Source organism: Carassius gibelio, chromosome B25 (assembly GCF_023724105.1).
Source record: "Carassius gibelio isolate Cgi1373 ecotype wild population from Czech Republic chromosome B25, carGib1.2-hapl.c, whole genome shotgun sequence".
Lineage (NCBI taxonomy): Eukaryota > Metazoa > Chordata > Actinopteri > Cypriniformes > Cyprinidae > Carassius > Carassius gibelio.
This window is the reverse complement of record NC_068420.1, coordinates 1606443-1626216: the sequence shown is the minus strand read 5'-3', so window position 1 is coordinate 1626216 and position 19774 is coordinate 1606443. Positions and strand designations below refer to the sequence as shown.

Below are 19774 nucleotides of genomic sequence, written 5' to 3'. Positions count from 1 at the left end.
CGTATAACTGAACACAGTCTAAATCAGCTGACAGACTGTATACGAACAGACACTACATCTGAAGATCAGTCATGACATTCACAAGACAAGTGGAAGTAGAACAGTGAACAGAAACACAGAACAGAACACACAGTGCAGAGCCAGCTGTGCTCCCTATCTAGTGTACGTACCTCTGTCGAGGATGGTGACGGCCTCCTCGGTGAGCGTGGGACCGGATCCTCGCTGTGTTCGGGCACTGATATAAAACTTGTAGCGTGTGCTGTGAGAGAGGTTGTGAAGCGTGAAGCTGCTCTGATTGGACGGCAGATCCAGCTCCTCCAGCAAACCCAAATCATTTTTGCTGTTGACTTGAGGCGGGACAGGAGCGGAAAGAGGCGGGGTCACATTATTTTACCCAATCATAAGCTATGCTTACAGAACATTTGTTCTGTTCACTGCTTCAAACTGACAAGAAGCAGCCGGCTGCAGGGCAAGTCTTCTCTGATTGGTCCGATCGTCTTCCATAGACACACATGATAGGAAATGTGTAGGATGGAGTATGTTGTTTAAAAAGCTAAAACACTGCGCATTTTCATACATTTTAACAGCTTTAAGTTAAACTTTTATATATAACTGAATGGTATTATTTAGAGAGCAGTGATGGACATGCATTTTAGACACTTTTAATGTATTTACTCAGTCCATGTAATAAATGCATATCATTGAATAAGACGGCCAAAATAAAAACACTAAAACCAGGTCTGAAAATCTCACTGCCACTGCTGTCAAATATTGATTTAAACTTTATAGAGTATCCTCTATTTATATTAAAGTAATTTATTAAATTGGTTTATTCTCTGATTCCCATTTTTTGACCATTATTGAGCTGACAATTAAACGTGTTGCGTTAGTATTCCGGGCTCATATCTGCTTGTCTGTGAATATAATTTATTAAGAATTTGTATTAGCTTTTTAATCAACATATTCCATCCTACACCATCATATTGATAAAATAATAATAATAATAATAATAACATGTATAGTCTGAATGCACTGTAAGTCAGTTTGGATAAAAGCGTCTGCTAAATGCATACAATGTAAATGTAACATGTAAACCACCTACGCACACATTTCCTATCCTGTATGCCTATGAAAGACGATTGAACCAATCAGAGAAGGTATGGGGCGGAGCTACACGTCCTCCATCTGCAGGCTGCAGCCGGGTGAACCTGAAACTGACTCGAGCAACATGAACAAGGACACACACTCAGATATACACATACCACACATATACAGTACCACATTTAAAACAGCTTCCAAATATAGCAGAGATCCTGGAAACTTCATTTTTTTAAACATCAAATCATAAAGGCACATTCACACCAAAAACAATACCTATGAGAATATCTTCACTCCACCACTAACAACACATAACATACTGGAATCACTTCCAGAACAATCAATCCATACTGATGCAGTGTGCAACCTTTCATTCTTTAGACAACCATGTCTACTATTTTCAGTACAAGAAATTCAAAATGAATTACGGTTCCTGGTGTGAATGGGTCTTAGATCAGTAAAGCGCAGTGACGCTGCACAGGTGTTCTCACCGGTCTGATATTTGAAGGTGTATCCGGACAGACGGCCGTTCCTCTCGTGAGGTGGACCCCACTCCAGCGTCAGAGAGTCCAGATCTATAGCAGAAACCTTGAAGAAGGACGGCGTGCCTGGAACTGGAACACAAACACACAGCAACCCCGTTAAATCTTTTCTAAATGTAATATATTTTGTATTTAGAACATTATTTATGCCATTGTAAAGATCAATCAGATGCAGATTTTGTGCGGCACCTGGAATGCAACGATGGTTTTTGTCTGATTTGACTTGATTGGTAACATCCCTTTAATGCCCTATTCTTATTACATGTATCAAACAAAAATTAAAATGTAAATGAATGGGGATATATGCATTTAAAAAGGCTAGAAAAGTTGCCTTCAAAAGGTCAATATGCCTCTGGAAATGGAAAAGTTTGTGTCTCTGCTGTCAGTTTTGAGCGTGTCCTCTTTTGGGTGTTGTAGAAATGTTCACGCTGCTCTTACCTCCCTCGGGCGTCTCGAAGCGCTGCGGGACGCTGGAGGGACCTTCTCCTCGGCCGTTGAAGGCCGTCACACGCAGGCTGTAGACGCTGTAGGGCAGCAGGTCAGGCAGCATCCCACTGGTTTTGTTGGGGCTGAAGATCTCAGTCCTCTGTTTGCCCTGATGAGAGTTGTGTCGGTGTAAACTACGCTCTCGACTGTAATGCACCTGCACACGAATAACAGTACAACCTCTGTTAAAAGCTTTTCTACCATCCTCAAACTCTCCAAGTCCTCCCAGCATGCACTATTCTGAGTGTCATGAAAACTGAGATGGTTAGAATGTTTTTATTTGTCCATTTGTGTCTCCTTAAGAGTGTGACAAGCAGACTTAGTTCTATGTATTTTATTCTCATGTAAATTCTGTAAATGAAAAACTGAATTACAGCCACTCAATTACCACAAAGAACCACAATTATGATTATTTTGGTCAATACTGATATTAATCGTGAGTATCTGAGATTAATCATTAATATCTGAGATTATCTGAGATTAACCGTGAGTATCTGAGATTAATCGTGAGTATCTGAGATTAATCATTAATATCTGAGAGTATCTGAGATTAACCGTGAGTATCTGAGATTAACCGTGAGTATCTGAGATTAATCATTAATTTCTGAGAGTATCTGAGATTAATCATGAGTATCTGAGATTAATCGTCAGTATCTGAGATTAATCATGAGTATCTGAGATTAATCGTGAGTATCTGAGATTAATTGAGAGTATCTGAGATTAATCATTAATATCTGAGAGTATCTGAGATTAACTGTGAGTATCTGAGATTAATCGTGAGTATCTGAGATTAATCGTGAGAATCTGAGATTAAACATGAGTATCTGATTTTGAGTATTAGCGGGTCACATGATGAAAGTAGAGCTGTACCTTATAGCCCTGCAGTCGTCCACGCACAGATTCGAGTGAAACAGGGCTCCAGTGCACCTCTGCTAGCGTGCTGTTCAGCACCAGGATCCGCACATTACCCGGAGCTGCCGATGGAACTGCACAAGTGCATTCTGGGATTAGCATCATTCCACTAGATAAGTGTATAAAGGTGTGTGAACTGCTGGAAGCATCACTCACAGTCCTCTCCGGAGTATCCAATCACAGCACTGGGTTTGGGTCCAGGACCATAATCGTTCAGTGCCTGAACCATCACCTCATACGGCACAAACGTGGGCGTCCCCGACACAACAAACTTAGAGACGTTAGCCACGCTGACTGACGTCCAGTCCTTCTCCATGTCCAGCTGACGCCACATGACCTTATACTGCAGGCCGGGACCGTTGGCCTGAAGAGGCGTCAGCGGCTGCCCAACACAAACATGAATGTCTTTACAAAATTACCAGCGATTTTTACGATTTTTCACTAAAATTTGATGGCCTACAGTACATTTTATTGTATGAATATTTGAATATGCAAAAACGCCAAAATAAAAATCAATGGCCCTACTTTTTTATCTACACTTGAATATAGGTAGGTTTCCTAAACTTTCTAATTGTGAGAAAAAAGATGATAAAATCACACGTTTATGAAAAACTACATCTGTATAATTATCTGTATCTGTATAATATATTCAGTATAATTATCAAAGCATAAATCCAGTAAATCGTTCCATCAACACCTCCAAAGCTTGCACACACATATACCATCCTGGATCATCATTTTACTAGCTTTCTGCAGTTTTCATTTATATGCTGTCTATTGCTGATGATCACATTATTTCTCAAATGCATCTGTTTACACAAGAGATCGCTTGTTTCTCCCTTCTGTTCATGTGTGTTTTTGTTTGGGAGGTTTTAACTAAACTATTAAAATGTAAAAAAATAAAATACAATGGGACAAGGGGGATTTAAGATTTTTCTTAATGATTTTTTTAAGGGACAAAAAGGAATTTGGGGAAAAAATAAAATAAAAACAGATTTCATAGGGCCCTAATAAATGTATTTTCTTAAACTTTTGATAAAGTGCTATTAATTTACTAATTCACGCAAAAAAAAAAAAAAAAAAATCAACAAAATTAATTTGAAACAAATACTGAATTTAGGAATAAAATAAAAAGGATTCATAGGGCTCTAATGAACATCATGGGTTAACACAGTTTACATAATCATTATATGAGGTGTTTATTAATATTCAGCATCTCACCTTCCACGTGATGACCAGATTATTGTGTTCGGTGCCGTGACCTTTGACCTCAGTGGGGTTCTCGTCAGGAGCTGTAGGTATTAGAGATGTGTTAGATGCAAGCGGATGAACACTAGTGTGAGTGTGAACACGCGTGTGCCATACCTGCAGGGTTGGTCCTGAACTGGCGTGAGGGCATGCTGGGATGGCTGAAGCCCACATCATTGAGCGCCAGCACTCTGAAGCTGTAGTGGACATATGGAGAGAGCTTCAGGTGAGCCGTGGTCTTGGTTCCAGGAACCTCCGTCATATTGTGCCACACGCCGCTCTGGTGAAGAGCATCCTCATATTGGATCAGGAACTCTGACACAGCAAGAGCACAAGGTCATTCAGAAAGCATCCTTACACCCAAAAGAAATGTAAAGATCTTTAAAAGCATGCACACAGGTGTGTGTGTGTATGTTTGTCTTACTCTTGATAGGGCTGTTGTGTTCATCTCCAGGTGTCCAGGTCAGCTGAACGCTTCTTGCTCCTGGATCCGTCAGCTCCAGATCGGTCGGCACTCCTGGCTGCTCTGTAGAGTTAAATACCACTAATAAATAATAATATAGTAATACATCTTATTTTTTATATTGCTTTTGAGAACCCAAGGACACTTTACATGATACAAATAATATAATTATATAATTAAGACAACACAGGCAGTCAGACGGTGACCATATAACATACAAGACAATAACCGAAGGGAAAAACGAAAATAAACAATCAATAAAACATATTGTGATTTTAGTTCAGTCTTAAAGGTCTGTAGTGAGGAGACAGCACAGATGTTTTCAGCCAGCTTATTACGAAGCTTAGGAGCTGAAATTCTCAGAAATGAATCTAAGAGTGCAGGCAGGAACATAAGAAAGTATTAATTCTGTAAGATATGGAGGTCCTAGATGGAAGGCTTAAAAACTAGGACAAGAGAGATAAGGAGCCAGTGCAGTGCTGAAGGACAGGAGTGATATGAGCTGATACCATTTTCAATGTAGGACACAAGCAGCAGAGTTTTGAACTAGTTGCAGTCAATTAAGGGTTTTAGTGGGTTGGTACCAAAACGAAGAGTACAATAGTTCAGAATCAGGGTTAAAGCATGGTTAACAGTTTCAGCATTTTTGTGATTTCACAATATATTAAAACTTTTGCAGAGGTAGAAAAATAAGATTTAACAACAGTTGGCTGTGAGGTTCAAAACATAATTTGTAATCAAATAATACCCCAAGAATCGATACAATGGGTGGAGAATTTACTGTAACTCCATCATTATGTGAATGAAGATGTAATTTTTGCAGGAGAACCATGGTTTGAGATCTCATAGGCAAGAAGTGATGGAAATAAAACTGAAAGAAAGCAAGAAAAAACTGAATTGGGCTGTACAGTAGGATAGATTTGCGCATCATCTGCATAAATATGGAGGTTCAGACCATAAGGCTATAAGATCTGATCAAGAGGAAGCATAAAAATTAGAAACAGAAGTGGACCGAGAACTGAACCTTGAGGTACACCACGGGAAACAAGATCTGCTGATAACAGGTTGAAGAGACAGAATACTGAATGGCAATCAGTATCAAAAGCTGCACTCAGATCAGAGGAGCAGAAGGATGAGGGCACCAGAATCAGAGGTCATTCACTACTCTTAAAAAGCTGTATCTGTACTGTGGAGAGGAAGAAAACCAGACTCAAATGGTTGGCAGATCAGGTTTGTCCAAATGAGACAAATGTGTCCCTTTTCTTAAACTTCTAATAGACAAGGAGAGGTTGGAGATGGATCTAAAATTACTCGGGACTGTGTTATCAAGCACTGGGGTTATAGCAGCTATTTTTAGTCCAGTAGCAAGGGATCTGTTTGTTGTGTGGATGATAGATAAAAAAAAGATAAGGCATAATGATTTCCACTGTATGTGTTGGCAGTGGATGAATCTTGAGTTGATCTAACATCGAAAAAATTACAGAACTTAATTGAAATATCAGGTATTCAATCTCAGATGTATTAGTGCGTATAAGGCCAAGCAGGGAGGTAGATAATTCTGGGGAAAGATAGGTAGGTACTGTAAATTTACATTAGAAAACATGTCTGGAGTTTCTTTAGAGATAGTGGTTTGAAAAGTTTGTTGATCTCAGAGAAAGGATTCCTGGATTTACACTTTGCTATTTTAATGACAGCATGCAGTGCTAAGTGCTTTTGTCAACACAAACATGAATCAATTCATCAACTCGTGATCACATGATCAGACAAGTACATGCTGCGTGATGACATCATCAGCTTCATGTCTGCACATGCACAAATTAAAGCGCATTCACGTGATGAGTCATGCAAACTCTACAGACGCCTTTGTGTGGAAATCAACAGAACGACTCCAAAGTAAATCAGAAGACAGATCAATGTGATCACACAACAGCATGCTCCATGAACATCACCACACACAAACCCAGGGCATTATGGGATGTGATGTGCTGTGTGTTTACCGTAGATCACTGTGGGAGTGGGCGGGGCCTCTGAGTGGGAGGGGTTAGAGGAGTGAGGAAGAGATGGGTTAATTTACAAACACACTTCTAGCTAAAATTATTCTAAAATGCACTATTCTGTCAGTTTATTTGATTTAATTATTTTCATTTTTATTCATACAGTTTTAAATTGTATTTATATTTTAGTTATTGATTACAATAGACTAATTGTTATTTAAATCACTGTTTTTATTATTTTATTCAATCACTGTATTATTTATTCATTTTTATTTATTAAAAAATATGAATTATTATTCATTTAGATAGTTTAATCTTGTTTTTAGTGGGATTTTCTGTTAATATTTTAAAATATTTTGTATAACATTTTTATCTGAAACATTTTATTATTTATTTTACTTTATTTCCTTGTTTTTCTATAATTTTTTTCACTATTTTTTATTTATTTGTATTGTATTTTTTATTTACTTATCATTTGATATTGATATCATTTGAGAAGAAACAGTCGAGCAACATAGAAGGACAGCAGCTTGTGAGTGTTTTGTCTTGTTTTCTCATCAGACTAGTGTGTGATCATCATTGCTAGGAAAGTTTTTGTTTTGGTTTAAATTGTGTGTGTCTTACCGTGGTTAATACGTGCTGAAAGTGGCGCTTGGTTTTGCGTTTGCCTATCGCGGGACTGCCTGGTTTCGATCTGCTAAATAGTGAGGCGTGTCCAGCTGACTTCAATCACAGGTAATCAGGCTAATCCAAAGCACTAGGTTTCTCCGCGGCAGCGGTCGCGGCAACCCTCGTGTGAACCCTCCTCGTGTGAAGATCGATGAGTGTAAAGACAATCGACTCTACCTGCGCGACTCCACCGAGCAAGGACACCGACAGGGCACCTGAGTATTGCTTCTCTTTTTTTCCAGTCTTTGTATAGTTTGTTCTCAAATATATCTTACACTTTGTAGTCACTATGTGCTTTCAGATCTCTACTATCACTACTAACACTCGGAGAGCACGCTATGTACGCCGCAGGAAGGCCTGTCTGACAAACCTATGCCATGTCCCTCTGACCTCTACTACTATGCTCTCTATTCCAGTTGGTCTCTGGAACTGCCAGTCTGCAGTTAACAAAGCAGACTTCATTTCCTCTATTGCTACCCATTCCGGTCTCAACCTCATGGCACTGACAGAGACTTGGATCAAACCTGAAGATACTGCCACCCCTGCAGCCCTCTCTACTAATTTCACTTGTTCCCACACTCCTCGTACAACTGGGAGGGGTGGAGGTACGGGTCTCCTTATATCCAAAGAATGGAAATTTGAACTTCAGCCATCACCTACAGGTACTGGTTCATTTGAATCACATGCCATTACTGTAACCCACCCTGTTAAAATCCACATTGTGGTCATTTATCGTCCTCCAGGTCAACTGGGAAACTTCTTGGAGGAGTTGGATGTGCTGCTATCAAACTTTCCTGAAGATGGTACTCCTCTGGTACTGCTTGGCGACTTCAACATCCACTTAGATAAACCCCAGGCTGCTGACTTCATAACTCTGCTCACCTCATTTGATCTCAAGCTAATGTCCACTACAGCGACTCACAAATCGGGCAACCAACTTGACCTCATCTACACGCGTGGTTGCTCTGTGGACACCTCTTCAGTTGCTCCACTGCACACCTCTGATCACTTCCTCATTACTGCTAACCTAGCACTTACTCCTGAAGTGGCACACACTCCAACGCAGGTCACCTTTCGACGGAACCTACGCTCACTCCCTCCATCTCGCCTATCTGCTGTGGTTTCATCCTCTCTTCCACCATTCTCTCAGTTTTCTGCTCTGGACACGAACAGTGCTACGGACACTCTTTGCTCAACTTTAACATCTTGCTTGGACAACTTTTGCCCACTGTTGTCTAGACCAGCACGCACTGCCCCATCTGCCCCCTGGCTGTCCGAGGTTCTCTGTGAACATCGCTCTAAACTCAGGGCTGCAGAGAGGAAATGGCAGAAATCAAAAAACTCTACGGACCTCAGTGTGTATCAATCACTCCTCTCTTCCTTCTCTGCAAAGGTCTTAACAGCGAAAACATCCTACTACCACAACAAAATTAACAGCTGCTGTGACGCTCGGACACTATTCAAGACTTTCTCTTCTCTTCTTAATCCGCCGCCTCCACCTCCTCCATCGACCCTTACAGCGGACGACTTTGCAACTTTCTTCACAAATAAGATGAGATCCATCAGTGAACAATTCTCCACACCACAGACTGAAGAAAACTTCACAATGACTGATGCACACTCTTTATCCTCCTTCTCCCCACTCTCAGAGATGGACGTCTCCAAAATTCTCCTGTCCAATCATCCTACTACTTGTCCACTTGATCCTATCCCCACTCACCTCCTTCAAGCGATCTCTTCTTCAGTCATACCTTCACTTACTCACATTATCAACTCCTCTCTTCAATCTGGAACATTTCCCTTAGCATTCAAGCAGGCTCGGGTAAGCCCACTGCTCAAGAAACCATCTCTAAATCCAGCGCTTCTTGAAAACTACAGACCGGTATCCCTTCTTCCATTCATTGCAAAGACACTTGAGCGGGCTGTGTTCAACCAGCTTTCTATGTTCCTTGGAAAGAACAACCTCCTGGACAGCAACCAATCTGGCTTCAAAAGTGTCCACTCAACTGAGACTGCTCTGCTCTCGGTTAATGAAGCCCTGCGACTAGCAAGAGCAGCTTCAAAATCCTCGGTACTCATCTTACTGGACCTGTCTGCTGCTTTTGACACTGTCAATCACCAGATTCTCCTGTCCACCCTCAGAAAGATGGGGATCTCTGGAACTGCTCTCCTGTGGGTTAAGTCCTACCTCTCTGACAGATCCTTCAGTGTGTCTTGGAGGAGTGATGTTTCAAAGTCACACCACCTTGCTACTGGGGTTCCTCAGGGCTCAGTACTTGGACCACTTCTCTTCTCCATCTACATGACATCTTTAGGATCTGTCATTCAGAAGCATGGCTTTTCTTATCACTGCTACGCTGATGACACCCAACTCTACTTCTCATTCCAGCCTGATGACCCGACGGTAGCTGCTCGCATTTCAGCCTGTCTGAGTGACATTTCCCGCTGGATGAATGACCATCACCTTCAGCTTAACCTTATGAAGCTTACCCATTGATTCATCACAACTTCTCTATACAGCTGGGCTCGTCAACCATAACTCCTTCGAGGACAGCCAGAAACCTAGGAGTTGTGATGGATCATCAGTTAAGCTTCACTGACCACATTGCTACAACGACCCGGTCCTGCAGGTTTGCCTTATACAACATTAGGAAGATTAGACCCTTCCTGTCAGAGCAAGCAACCCAACTTCTTGTCCAAGCTCTTGTTCTCTCCAGACTGGACTATTGTAATGCTCTCCTGGCGGGCCTTCCTGCATGTACTGTCAAGCCTCTGCAAATGATCCAGAATGCAGCAGCGAGGGTTGTCTTCAATGAGCCAAAAAAAGCTCATGTTACTCCCCTCCTCATCAGGTTACACTGGCTACCAGTAGCTGCTCGCATCAAATTCAAGGTACTGATGCTTGCCTACAAGACAACCACTGGCACGGCACCAACTTACCTAAACTCACTGGTTAAATCCTATGTGCCCTCCAGAAGCTTGCGCTCTGCAAGTGAACGACGCCTTGTGGTGCCATCCCAAAGAAATTCAAAATCACTCTCACGGACCTTTTCCTGGACTGTGCCCAGCTGGTGGAATGACCTCCCAATCTCAATCCGTACAGCGGAGTCTTTACTCACTTTCAAGAAACATCTAAAGACTCATCTTTTTCGCCTGCACTTAACCTACTAACACCAGTACTTTTCCTTTTCTTGTCTTTTTCATTTAATTAAAAAAAAAAAAAAAAAATTATATACACCTGGCTATGCGTTCTATACTAGACTAACTGAGACTTGTCATGGCACTTGTATTCTGTTGTTGTTCTCTTGTTGACCTGACTGCTTCTATTGTTCTCATTTGTAAGTCGCTTTGGATAAAAGCGTCTGCTAAATGATTAAATGTAAATGTAAATGTAAATGATACTTATTTAAATAAATTTTTATCTACTTGTTTAGTTAACTTTTCTTCTTCTTCTTCTTCTTCTACTTCTTCTTATTCTTCTTCTTCTTCTTATTATTATTAGTAGTAGTATTAGCATCATTATCATTATCATTATCATTAACGTTATGCTATTATTAATATTATATGTCAGTAAAATCCCTTGTATCTAAATGAATCCAGAGAGACACTGGATCTAGTCCTTGGTTAGCACACAAACACTCACCGACCACTGTGAGCTGAGCGCTGGCCGAGTCCTGGTCCAGCGTGGTGTTCATGATACACGTGTACGTCCCTGCATCGCTCTCTGTGACGTCTGTGATGGTGAGACGGTCCGAGTCCACTCTAAACCTGTGATCAGACACAACACCCTCAGACCGGCTCCTCACAGTACTTTAGCTTCAGAGCTGCTTCATCAGCAGACACTCAAACTGATCCCGTGAACGCTAATGACATCTAAAACCTGCCAGTGATCCTCATCTTTTCTACAACATCTACTCAAACTGTTACTCACCTAAATGTTTTTAAAGACTAAAATATGAAACATTTCATTGCTCATTTCTGAAATGTACTATGATGACTTTAACCCACATATTACTGTATGTTCAGGGTCAGTTAAAAAATAAAACAAATAAAAACTAATTGGTAAATTTCTGCATTAGGCAGATGCCTTTATCCTTGAAATGAAATGTGCATATTTATTATCAGTTCATGCATGCTCAGTCTGCTGGAAATCAAACCCATAATCTTGCTGTTGTTAGCGGAACACTCTACTTAAAGAAGCATACAGAAGTGCTTTTCCACACTTTTTCTGTTTAAAATGTTTTGAAAATATTAGAAAATGGTTTGGATACAAGCTATAATATTCAAAGGTGAAAGATCATCAGATTATGAGATGATCAGACAGTGTGTGGTTCTCAGACCTCTCATCGTCGGGCAGCTCTCGGTCGTCCTTCAGCCAGGTCATGGTGGGTACGAGGGACGGGTCGTGCTTGGCTTTACACTCGAACACCACGTCCCTGTTCCTCTGGACCACCTGGTACTCCGGCGGCCTCAGGATCCTCGTGGGCTCTAGAGAGAGACGCTACAGATGAGCAAACCTCAGCACATTCTCATCCAGTCAAACCCTGATAACATCACACAAAGCATTGTGAGTCTCCATCACTCATCGGGTCTGATGATCCACCGATGGATCATTTCCTAGTGCTCTTAAGATAGCACACTTCCTGTTGTGCTCTTCAGAGATGCACTTAAGTGCCATTTGAAAAGTGAAAAACATGCAAGCTAAGGCCTGGAGCCTCTAAACACAATGCATCATGGGATAGTGAAGCTATTAAGACCAAGATCCATGTCTGTTCATTTTAAAAGTGCAGCATAAGCACATACTAAAACACTCACACAACTCACTATAGAAAGAATTGTTTAGAGAGAGGTTTTCAGTCTTTAAGATGCCACGGACACCCAAATTTAATTATCCCCAACATAAAATTTAAAAGTCATCTATATAAAAACTAAAAACTAAAAAAAATAATAATAATTATGCTGTGGATAAATTAATGTGTAAAATATTATTTGAAAAATGTATATTCTTACATTATTTATTGATATACATTTTTATCATTTATTGATTTATTTAAATCATCAATAACTATGTAATTATATAAATCAGTTTATTATTTATCTAAATAATATTTAATAATGTATTAAGCTATATAAGTTATATATTTAACATTCGTTTTAATAATTGTTTTAATTAGGCTAGTTAAATAATATTATATCATTTATTTATTACAAATCACTGTTTTTAAATATTTATTTTAATACTTTTTTATGATTTGTTTAAATCCTTTTATATCTATTTATTGTCCATTTTTATAATAGATTTATTCAAATGATTGTTTTTAATATTTAGTTATTCAATTTCTTATTTATTTAAATAGTTTTTATTTTTATTATTTTAGTTTAATTATTATTATTATTATTATTATTATTATTATTATTATCATATTTTTAGTTTTTCTCTATTTCCCCCCAGTCTCAGAGGACAGTGATGTAGGGGCTCAGTGCTGAATCTCTCACCTTTGACCTCCAGGTAGACGTGGTTCTCGGAGATGCCGAGGTTGTTCCTGGCCACACAGGTGTATTTCCCGCTGTTTGAGGGTTGAGACATGTGGATCTCCAGCGCTCCGTTCTCATGGAACACATAAGCATTCCCCTCCAACATGCTGGAGCGACTGTCCTTAAACCTGGTCAAGACAATCCCATCACGCACTCTGGTTTTTATATGGACAGACTGATAACAACTGGCCTCAAATTTGCAGTACACAATTTCCACAGCCAAAACAAGTCATGAGAGACGGCCCACAATGCACTGCGGCAGAATCATGCCTGCAGTTCTCTAATGAAGGCCAATTAAAAAGAAAGGCTCCAGTAAACAGTCTCTCACACACACACACACACACACACACACACCATGTGATGGTGGGGACGGGCGAGCCGAACACCACACACTCCAGCAGCGCCGGTTTGTTCCTAATGACCTGATAGATGATATTAGGCAGCGTCAGGACTCTGGGCGGCTCCGCTGGAACACAAACAACATCACATGATCATCACTCACACTTCCACTTTATATCTGTGACCCTGGAGCACAAAACCAGTCAGTTTTAAAACTGAGATGTATACATCATCTGAAAGCTGAAGATACAACTATTTGGAAATCTGGAATCTGAGGGTGCAAAAAAATTTAAATATTGAGAAAATCATCTTTAAAAAGTTGTTCAAATGAAGTTCTTAGCAATGCATATTACTAATCAAACATTATATTTATTGCAAAAAATTGACAAAATATCTTCATGAACATGATCTTTACTTAATATCCTAATGATTTGTGTCATAAAAGAGAAATGTATAATTGTGACTACAAAAATAATTAAAATCAACATATCTTTTCAGATGTAACAAATCAGAACTGGCATTTATGTGCTATGTGTTGTCATGAAAATAATGAATGCAGCAAACCTTAACAGTTCTAAATACTTCAGGCTTTATTTCTAATATACGGTCATTTTCTCTGGGATGAATCATTATTCTCCTGTGACCAGAAGTGTTTGTTTGTTTGGTATTTTCTCACCCAGGATGTTGACGAATGCGTTGGACAGTAAGTATCCGTACAGGTTGGAGGCGTTACACTGGTAGACAGCGCTGGAGCCCGTCTGGACCTCGGAGAATATGAGGGTGTCTTCTTCCACTCTCCTGCTGGGGTCTTTAGGAGCATCTGTCACCAACAGCACAGCGTCACACACACACACTGACACACACACACACACACACACACACACACAGTCACTGACCCTCAATGGGCAGCCCGTTCACCAGCCAGCGGATGCTAGGTTTGGGGTGTCCGGCGGCCCGGCACGTGATGATGCCCATCTCCTTTGGAGCCAGAACCAGATTCCTGGGAGCGCTGATCCAGTACGGAGCCGCTGCCAATCAACACAACAGCCTTTAGTGCTGAACAACATCATACATGATCATATATAACAGAAACTGATCAATGGTTTCATTCCTTTAAGAGATTCAAATGTAGCTACTTCTTATTTCTACTGAAAAAAAAAGTAAATTTTGGTTAGTTTTGTTAAATGATGATATTTAAATATCGGTTGGTTTTTGTATAATAAAGGTATTTAAATATCGGTTAGTTTTGTTCTTTTAAGGTATTTAAATTTGCTTATTTTTTGTTTCTACTAAGATAAGACAATTTTGGTCAGTATTATTCACTTAAGAGATTAAAAATATTAGTCTGTTTTTTTAAATTAAGATATTTTAATATCGGTTGGTTTTCTTCTATTAAATATTGATATATCAGTCATTTTTGTTTAATTTAGATATTTAAATATTAGTTGGATTGGTTTATATTGTATATATAAAATTAATATATCAGTAATTTCTCTGTTAAATTTAGGTATTTAAATATCGGTTAGTTGTGTTCTTTTGAGAGAGTAAAATATTGGTTTGTTTGTTCTATTAAGAAATGTTAATATCAGTTTGTTCTATTCTCTTAAGGTATTTAAATATATATCTGTTTAGTTAAATTAAGATACTTAAATACCAGTTGGTCTTGCTAAATTATTTAAATATTGGCCAATATTGTTTTAGTGAGAGATTTAAATATCAGTCAGTTTTGTTACTTAAATATCGGTTGATTTAAAAAAATAATAGTAATAGAAATATAAAATATGAATGTTCACAAGTAAATTAAAAAGGAATTAAGAGAATGGTTGGTTTTGTGAGCAAGAGAGATACGACTGGTTGTCTTCAGTGAAAAATATGCGTGTATAAATGAGTCTGACGTGAGTTTAACGTTCTCCAGGTTTTAATTAGCAGGAGTTTGAGCGATGATGTTGAGAAATACAGAACAGAGCTTTAATCTGAATAAGGACTGTGTGTTCACCGTTGACCGTGACTCTGATGCTGTGGTGAACCGAGCCGTGCCGGTTCTTGGCGAAGCAGCGATATTCTCCAGCGTCCGCCTCAGACACATCCATGATCCGGAGAGTCTTATTGAAGTTCAGGAAGGACGCTCGTCCGCTGGGAATCTCACCGTTACGTTTAACCCATGAGACCGCAGGAGTGGGACTGAACGGGAATATGAGGGACATTACAGTTCAACACAGAAACCCTGTTTTATCTGAAGCAAACAGAGATGAATCGCATTTCAGCAGTTCATGCTTTCCCTGGGAATCAAACCCACGTGCCACCATCTACTGTCTGAGATACGGGAATGTACAAAAATCATATTTCACAATCTTTTAAACCAAATCTGAACTCACAGGCCATCAGCGACGCACTCCATCTCTAGAACCTCTCCTCTCAGAACCATTTTAGAACTGACGGACTCACTGGGAACCATGAAGACAGGCGCTCGCTCTTCTGCGGGTTTATCTGAAACAAACACTCTCAGTGAGACCCTGCATCACACACACACACACACTCACACACACACACACACTCACATACACACACACACTCACACATTCACTCACACACACACAAAATCACTCGCTCGCACGCACGCACGCACGCTCACTCACTCACTCACACACATACGTACACACACACGCAGACACACACGTGGGCTCCTGCTGCTTACACACTAGACAGTAGTTTATACTGTATTTAACAGTGCAGCATCACTATTTTATATTTCATGATGACGCCAGCTTTGGATTAACATACAGAACTGTCAAATATTATTCTTTTTTTTGTAATCATTCAGTAATTGTAACATTTGTTTTGTCTTTTTTTTGTGATGAGAGCCATTTTTGAAAAGCTGATCATTTTTGACCAGAAACACCTCATTAGAACAGCACAAGAGTTAACTGAATGCATAATTAACCACAAACCTGTATGTTCCTGCCATATCAGCATTACTTACACACTCGGCTTTGACTGAAAACAGCTTCATGATCAAATAATGAAACAAACCTTTCTGTGAAGCTGCTTTTGAACAAATGTACAATAAAAGTGAAATGAACTGAATTAAAATGAAAAGAACTAATCAAGGTTTAGAAAAACTAGATGGAAAGCATCACAGGAATAACAGAAATCAGGAAGATGAAGAGACAGAGTTCAGAATGAAATTAATGATGATTAACGAACAGAGAGAGAGACAAACTTCCCAAATTCTGATATAAGATCACGGAGTCTCTAAAGGAGAGGATTCGATCAATTACAGATCGGAGATCGATTAGTCCAGGCTTTAATTAAAGATGTATTTGTGTGTGAATGAGGGAGTATGGGTGAGTTTAGGGTAAACCGGGCGTTGGTTAACCGGCAGGACAAGGGGTTGTTAAAGGAGGGTCACTAGGGGGCGCCATCACTCACCACTAAACAAATCAGTGTCATTCAAATAATCTGCCAGTGTGTCATTGAGTGAATCCACTGAAACACAACAAAACAACAGCACAAATCAAAGACATGCAGACAGAAGTGTCTCACAGCTGGGAATCAGGACTCAAAGAGCTCTCTGTCTCTCAGTGCATGAGCGTGATCAATCTCCACTCAATAGTGTTCATTCACAGCACTCACTGTCGAGCACACGGACGCTGATGGGCTGCTTCTGCTGGATGGTCTGGGTGTGCGGGAAGCGGGCGTAGCAGATGTAGTCGCTCCTGGAGTCCTCCGGCTGGATGTTGGAGAAGTAGAGATCTCCGTTCAGAGCCTGAGACACACGCCGGCTCTGTGGCAGACGCTGGAAATCTGTCAAACACACACAGACATTAGTGTGATCTGGAGAGAAAACACTCAACATCTGGAGACGGATTCACAAAATCCTTCTTAAAAAATTAAGACATTGCTTAAGATCAATTCCACGGAGTTCGTAAGAATGTTCTCAAGTGCAATTCTTGAAAAATTTTTAATATATTATTAAACTAAAAATAAATATTAAACTATTTTCGTCGTGACTTTGACTGGCGAATTGTGGAAAGTTTATTATGCTAACGTGCCTCGTGCACAGACATTAGGCCTAAAAGACAAAGACAAGAGACCAGATTCAAACTGAAACATGCTGCTGGACTCATTCTGAAGAATAACATTCTTATCTGCTATTTTCTTAAATCTTGTACAAAAGCACAGCTTTGAGGTGTTCTTCATTGAGTTTATCAGCAAGTCTTTGTTGAGATCTGCAATACAATCATAGTCATTTTCTTAAAAATGTTTTCGAAATTTTCATAAGAAAATATTAGAGAACCTCTTTTCAACAATTGCACTTAGGAAGATTCTTAAGAACTTCTTGGATTTTAAGTGCCAAAGGATGGTAGGATAAGAAATGCTTTGATGCCTATGCTCAAAGAACAAAATTCAACAACGAGAGGAGATCACACATATTGGTAGAAAACGTCTCACAAAAAGCACTTTATTAAGAGGCCAAACAGTATTCAGTGCAAAGTGAAAAATGTTTTTGATTCACATTGTCATCAGTCTAATAACAGACAGTAGCACACCTGATTCTATATACAGAAATGTTTTTACCGTAATCTAATAAAGTTGACTAAAAACACACATGCATCAATAGCATAAAAGTGTGTACACTTTCATGAATAATACAAATATAAATAAAAACTATTATATCGCGAGATCCACTTTCCTGCAGAGTTTAGCTCCAACCCTAATCATTACAATTCTTAATTTTCCATTCTTTAAATTCTCAAGTTTTATATAGTATACTTATGAAGTGTTCAATATTAGTTTTTATGCTATTGATGTATGTATAATGGATAAATGATGTATGAAGTTTCTTAAGATCTAATACAAAAGACTGTAATATTTTCATTATTGTTATGAAAGTCGCAAATTAAGTGAAAATAGCGGCAGATCTTTCCGTCTGTATTGTAACGTGCACCTGAGTGTCACAGATTAATGAAAAAAGGGCGGGACAGTTCTGTTAATCTGTAGCTGATTGGATGTTGAGATGTGGGCGTGGCACTCTAGAAGGGGCGGAATTTAGGAGTTTAAGAGTTTAGCACTAAATAATTGGAGAAGACACCACTGAAGATTCAGTTTAATTCAACATTAGGAGATGTATAAAACATGTATATATACTCACTAACATGCATGTAGAAAATAAAGTGAATTTTTATTTGGCTTACTGTTGTCCATCCAGAATATGATGGGCGGCGGGAGTCCGGCGGGGGGGCGGCAGTGCAGAATTAAAGACTGTCCCTTCTGTGCGATGATTGGACTGATTCTCTCTTTAGACCACAGAGGAGACCCTGCAGAAACAGGATTGATCACATGACTCAACACAACTGTGAGGGTGAAGCTTAAAGGGACAGTTCATTCAATGTTAGGTTACTCATCCTCAGGCCATTCAGAGGGAAGGTGTGGTTTTCCTCAGTAGAACAGTGCAGATCATTTTTGGCAGAAAACATGGTCTTTGATTCTGTGTCTGATATTCTTTTAAAAACCTATTGACTTGCATTAACTTGCATCTTAATTGTGCTACTCAGGAAAAAAGTAAACTACATCTCAGATGGCCTGAGAGTGAGTAAATGACCAGTAAATGTTCATTTTTAGGTGAACTATCCCTTTAAACCCCTTTTTTTCAGCCGTAGATGAGAAGTGTTGAGTGGAAAGTGTTGAGGAGAGAGATCTAAACACTGAGTGACTATGAGGATCTGTCTGCAGGATTGAGCCGCCGCATGCACCACAGTCAAACGTTGAGATTTACCTCCGAATATCAGATCTCTGAGGATGCTGAGAATGTCTTGTGACACAGAACAGTGAGAGATAACAGGTTAAACAGAGGCGCTGAGAGTGTGAAGCGGTGCTGTGTGTGATGGGACGTACTGGACTGGCGGATGACGATGCTGTTGGACACAGCCGTGCCGAGCTCGTTGTGAGCGGAGCACTGATAGATGCCCTCGTACGCCTCGGACCGCTCTCCTCCACTGATGTCCATCACCAGCGTCCCGGAGCCAGGCCTCATCAGGACCTTAGGATCCTTATCGATGTCAAAATGCATCCCGTTCCTGGTCCACGAGAAGCTGAGGGCAAGAAGAACGTCAAATCATGACTTAACTTGGTCAGCTATAAAAATACTTAGTCCTCTTTGTCATGTTTTTCAGTCAGTGTTTAGTCGACAAAAGACTGGACATTTGTAGTCTTGTTTCAGTCAATAAAAATTGTAATATAATATTTATATGCATATTTTACAATCAAATTTCATCATCATAAATATTGCTTTTTATTCACATTTAGTATTTCTGCATGATGGTTAAACTTTAAACAATTATATTTGTGATTACTGATCTGCATTGTTGTTTCATTGTTTCATTGTTAGAGAGTGTGAACTCACATGCATGGTATAGTTTACAGATTAATTTTATTTATCATATAAATTAACATAATTAAGATAACGACTAATGGTAAAAAACAAGAAG

General features: G+C 39.5%; 1 protein-coding gene across 20 annotated transcripts in view; it reads right to left on the bottom strand.

Annotated features, from left to right (window-relative positions):
* LOC128014648 (neuronal cell adhesion molecule) overlaps positions 1 to 19774 on the bottom strand; it is a 67810-nt gene that overhangs the window by 8913 nt on the left and 39123 nt on the right. For 10 of the 20 annotated variants that reach the window (XM_052598332.1, XM_052598346.1, XM_052598341.1 and 7 more), the window contains 21 exons: positions 19182 to 19378; positions 18482 to 18604; positions 16920 to 17090; positions 16716 to 16772; positions 15662 to 15773; positions 15283 to 15467; positions 14183 to 14314; positions 13963 to 14106; positions 13302 to 13413; positions 12909 to 13075; positions 11753 to 11900; positions 11056 to 11180; positions 6747 to 6776; positions 4711 to 4812; positions 4404 to 4601; positions 4260 to 4330; positions 3195 to 3420; positions 2997 to 3112; positions 2079 to 2283; positions 1590 to 1712; positions 171 to 347 (listed from right to left, as the gene is read on the bottom strand). In XM_052598332.1, coding sequence (XP_052454292.1) covers positions 171 to 347; positions 1590 to 1712; positions 2079 to 2283; positions 2997 to 3112; positions 3195 to 3420; positions 4260 to 4330; positions 4404 to 4601; positions 4711 to 4812; positions 6747 to 6776; positions 11056 to 11180; positions 11753 to 11900; positions 12909 to 13075; positions 13302 to 13413; positions 13963 to 14106; positions 14183 to 14314; positions 15283 to 15467; positions 15662 to 15773; positions 16716 to 16772; positions 16920 to 17090; positions 18482 to 18604; positions 19182 to 19378 — 2921 coding nt within the window. The remainder of the gene's footprint in view (positions 1 to 170; positions 348 to 1589; positions 1713 to 2078; positions 2284 to 2996; positions 3113 to 3194; positions 3421 to 4259; positions 4331 to 4403; positions 4602 to 4710; positions 4813 to 6746; positions 6777 to 11055; positions 11181 to 11752; positions 11901 to 12908; positions 13076 to 13301; positions 13414 to 13962; positions 14107 to 14182; positions 14315 to 15282; positions 15468 to 15661; positions 15774 to 16715; positions 16773 to 16919; positions 17091 to 18481; positions 18605 to 19181; positions 19379 to 19774) is intronic. The other 10 variants (XM_052598342.1, XM_052598347.1, XM_052598343.1 and 7 more) reach the window with 5 other exon arrangements.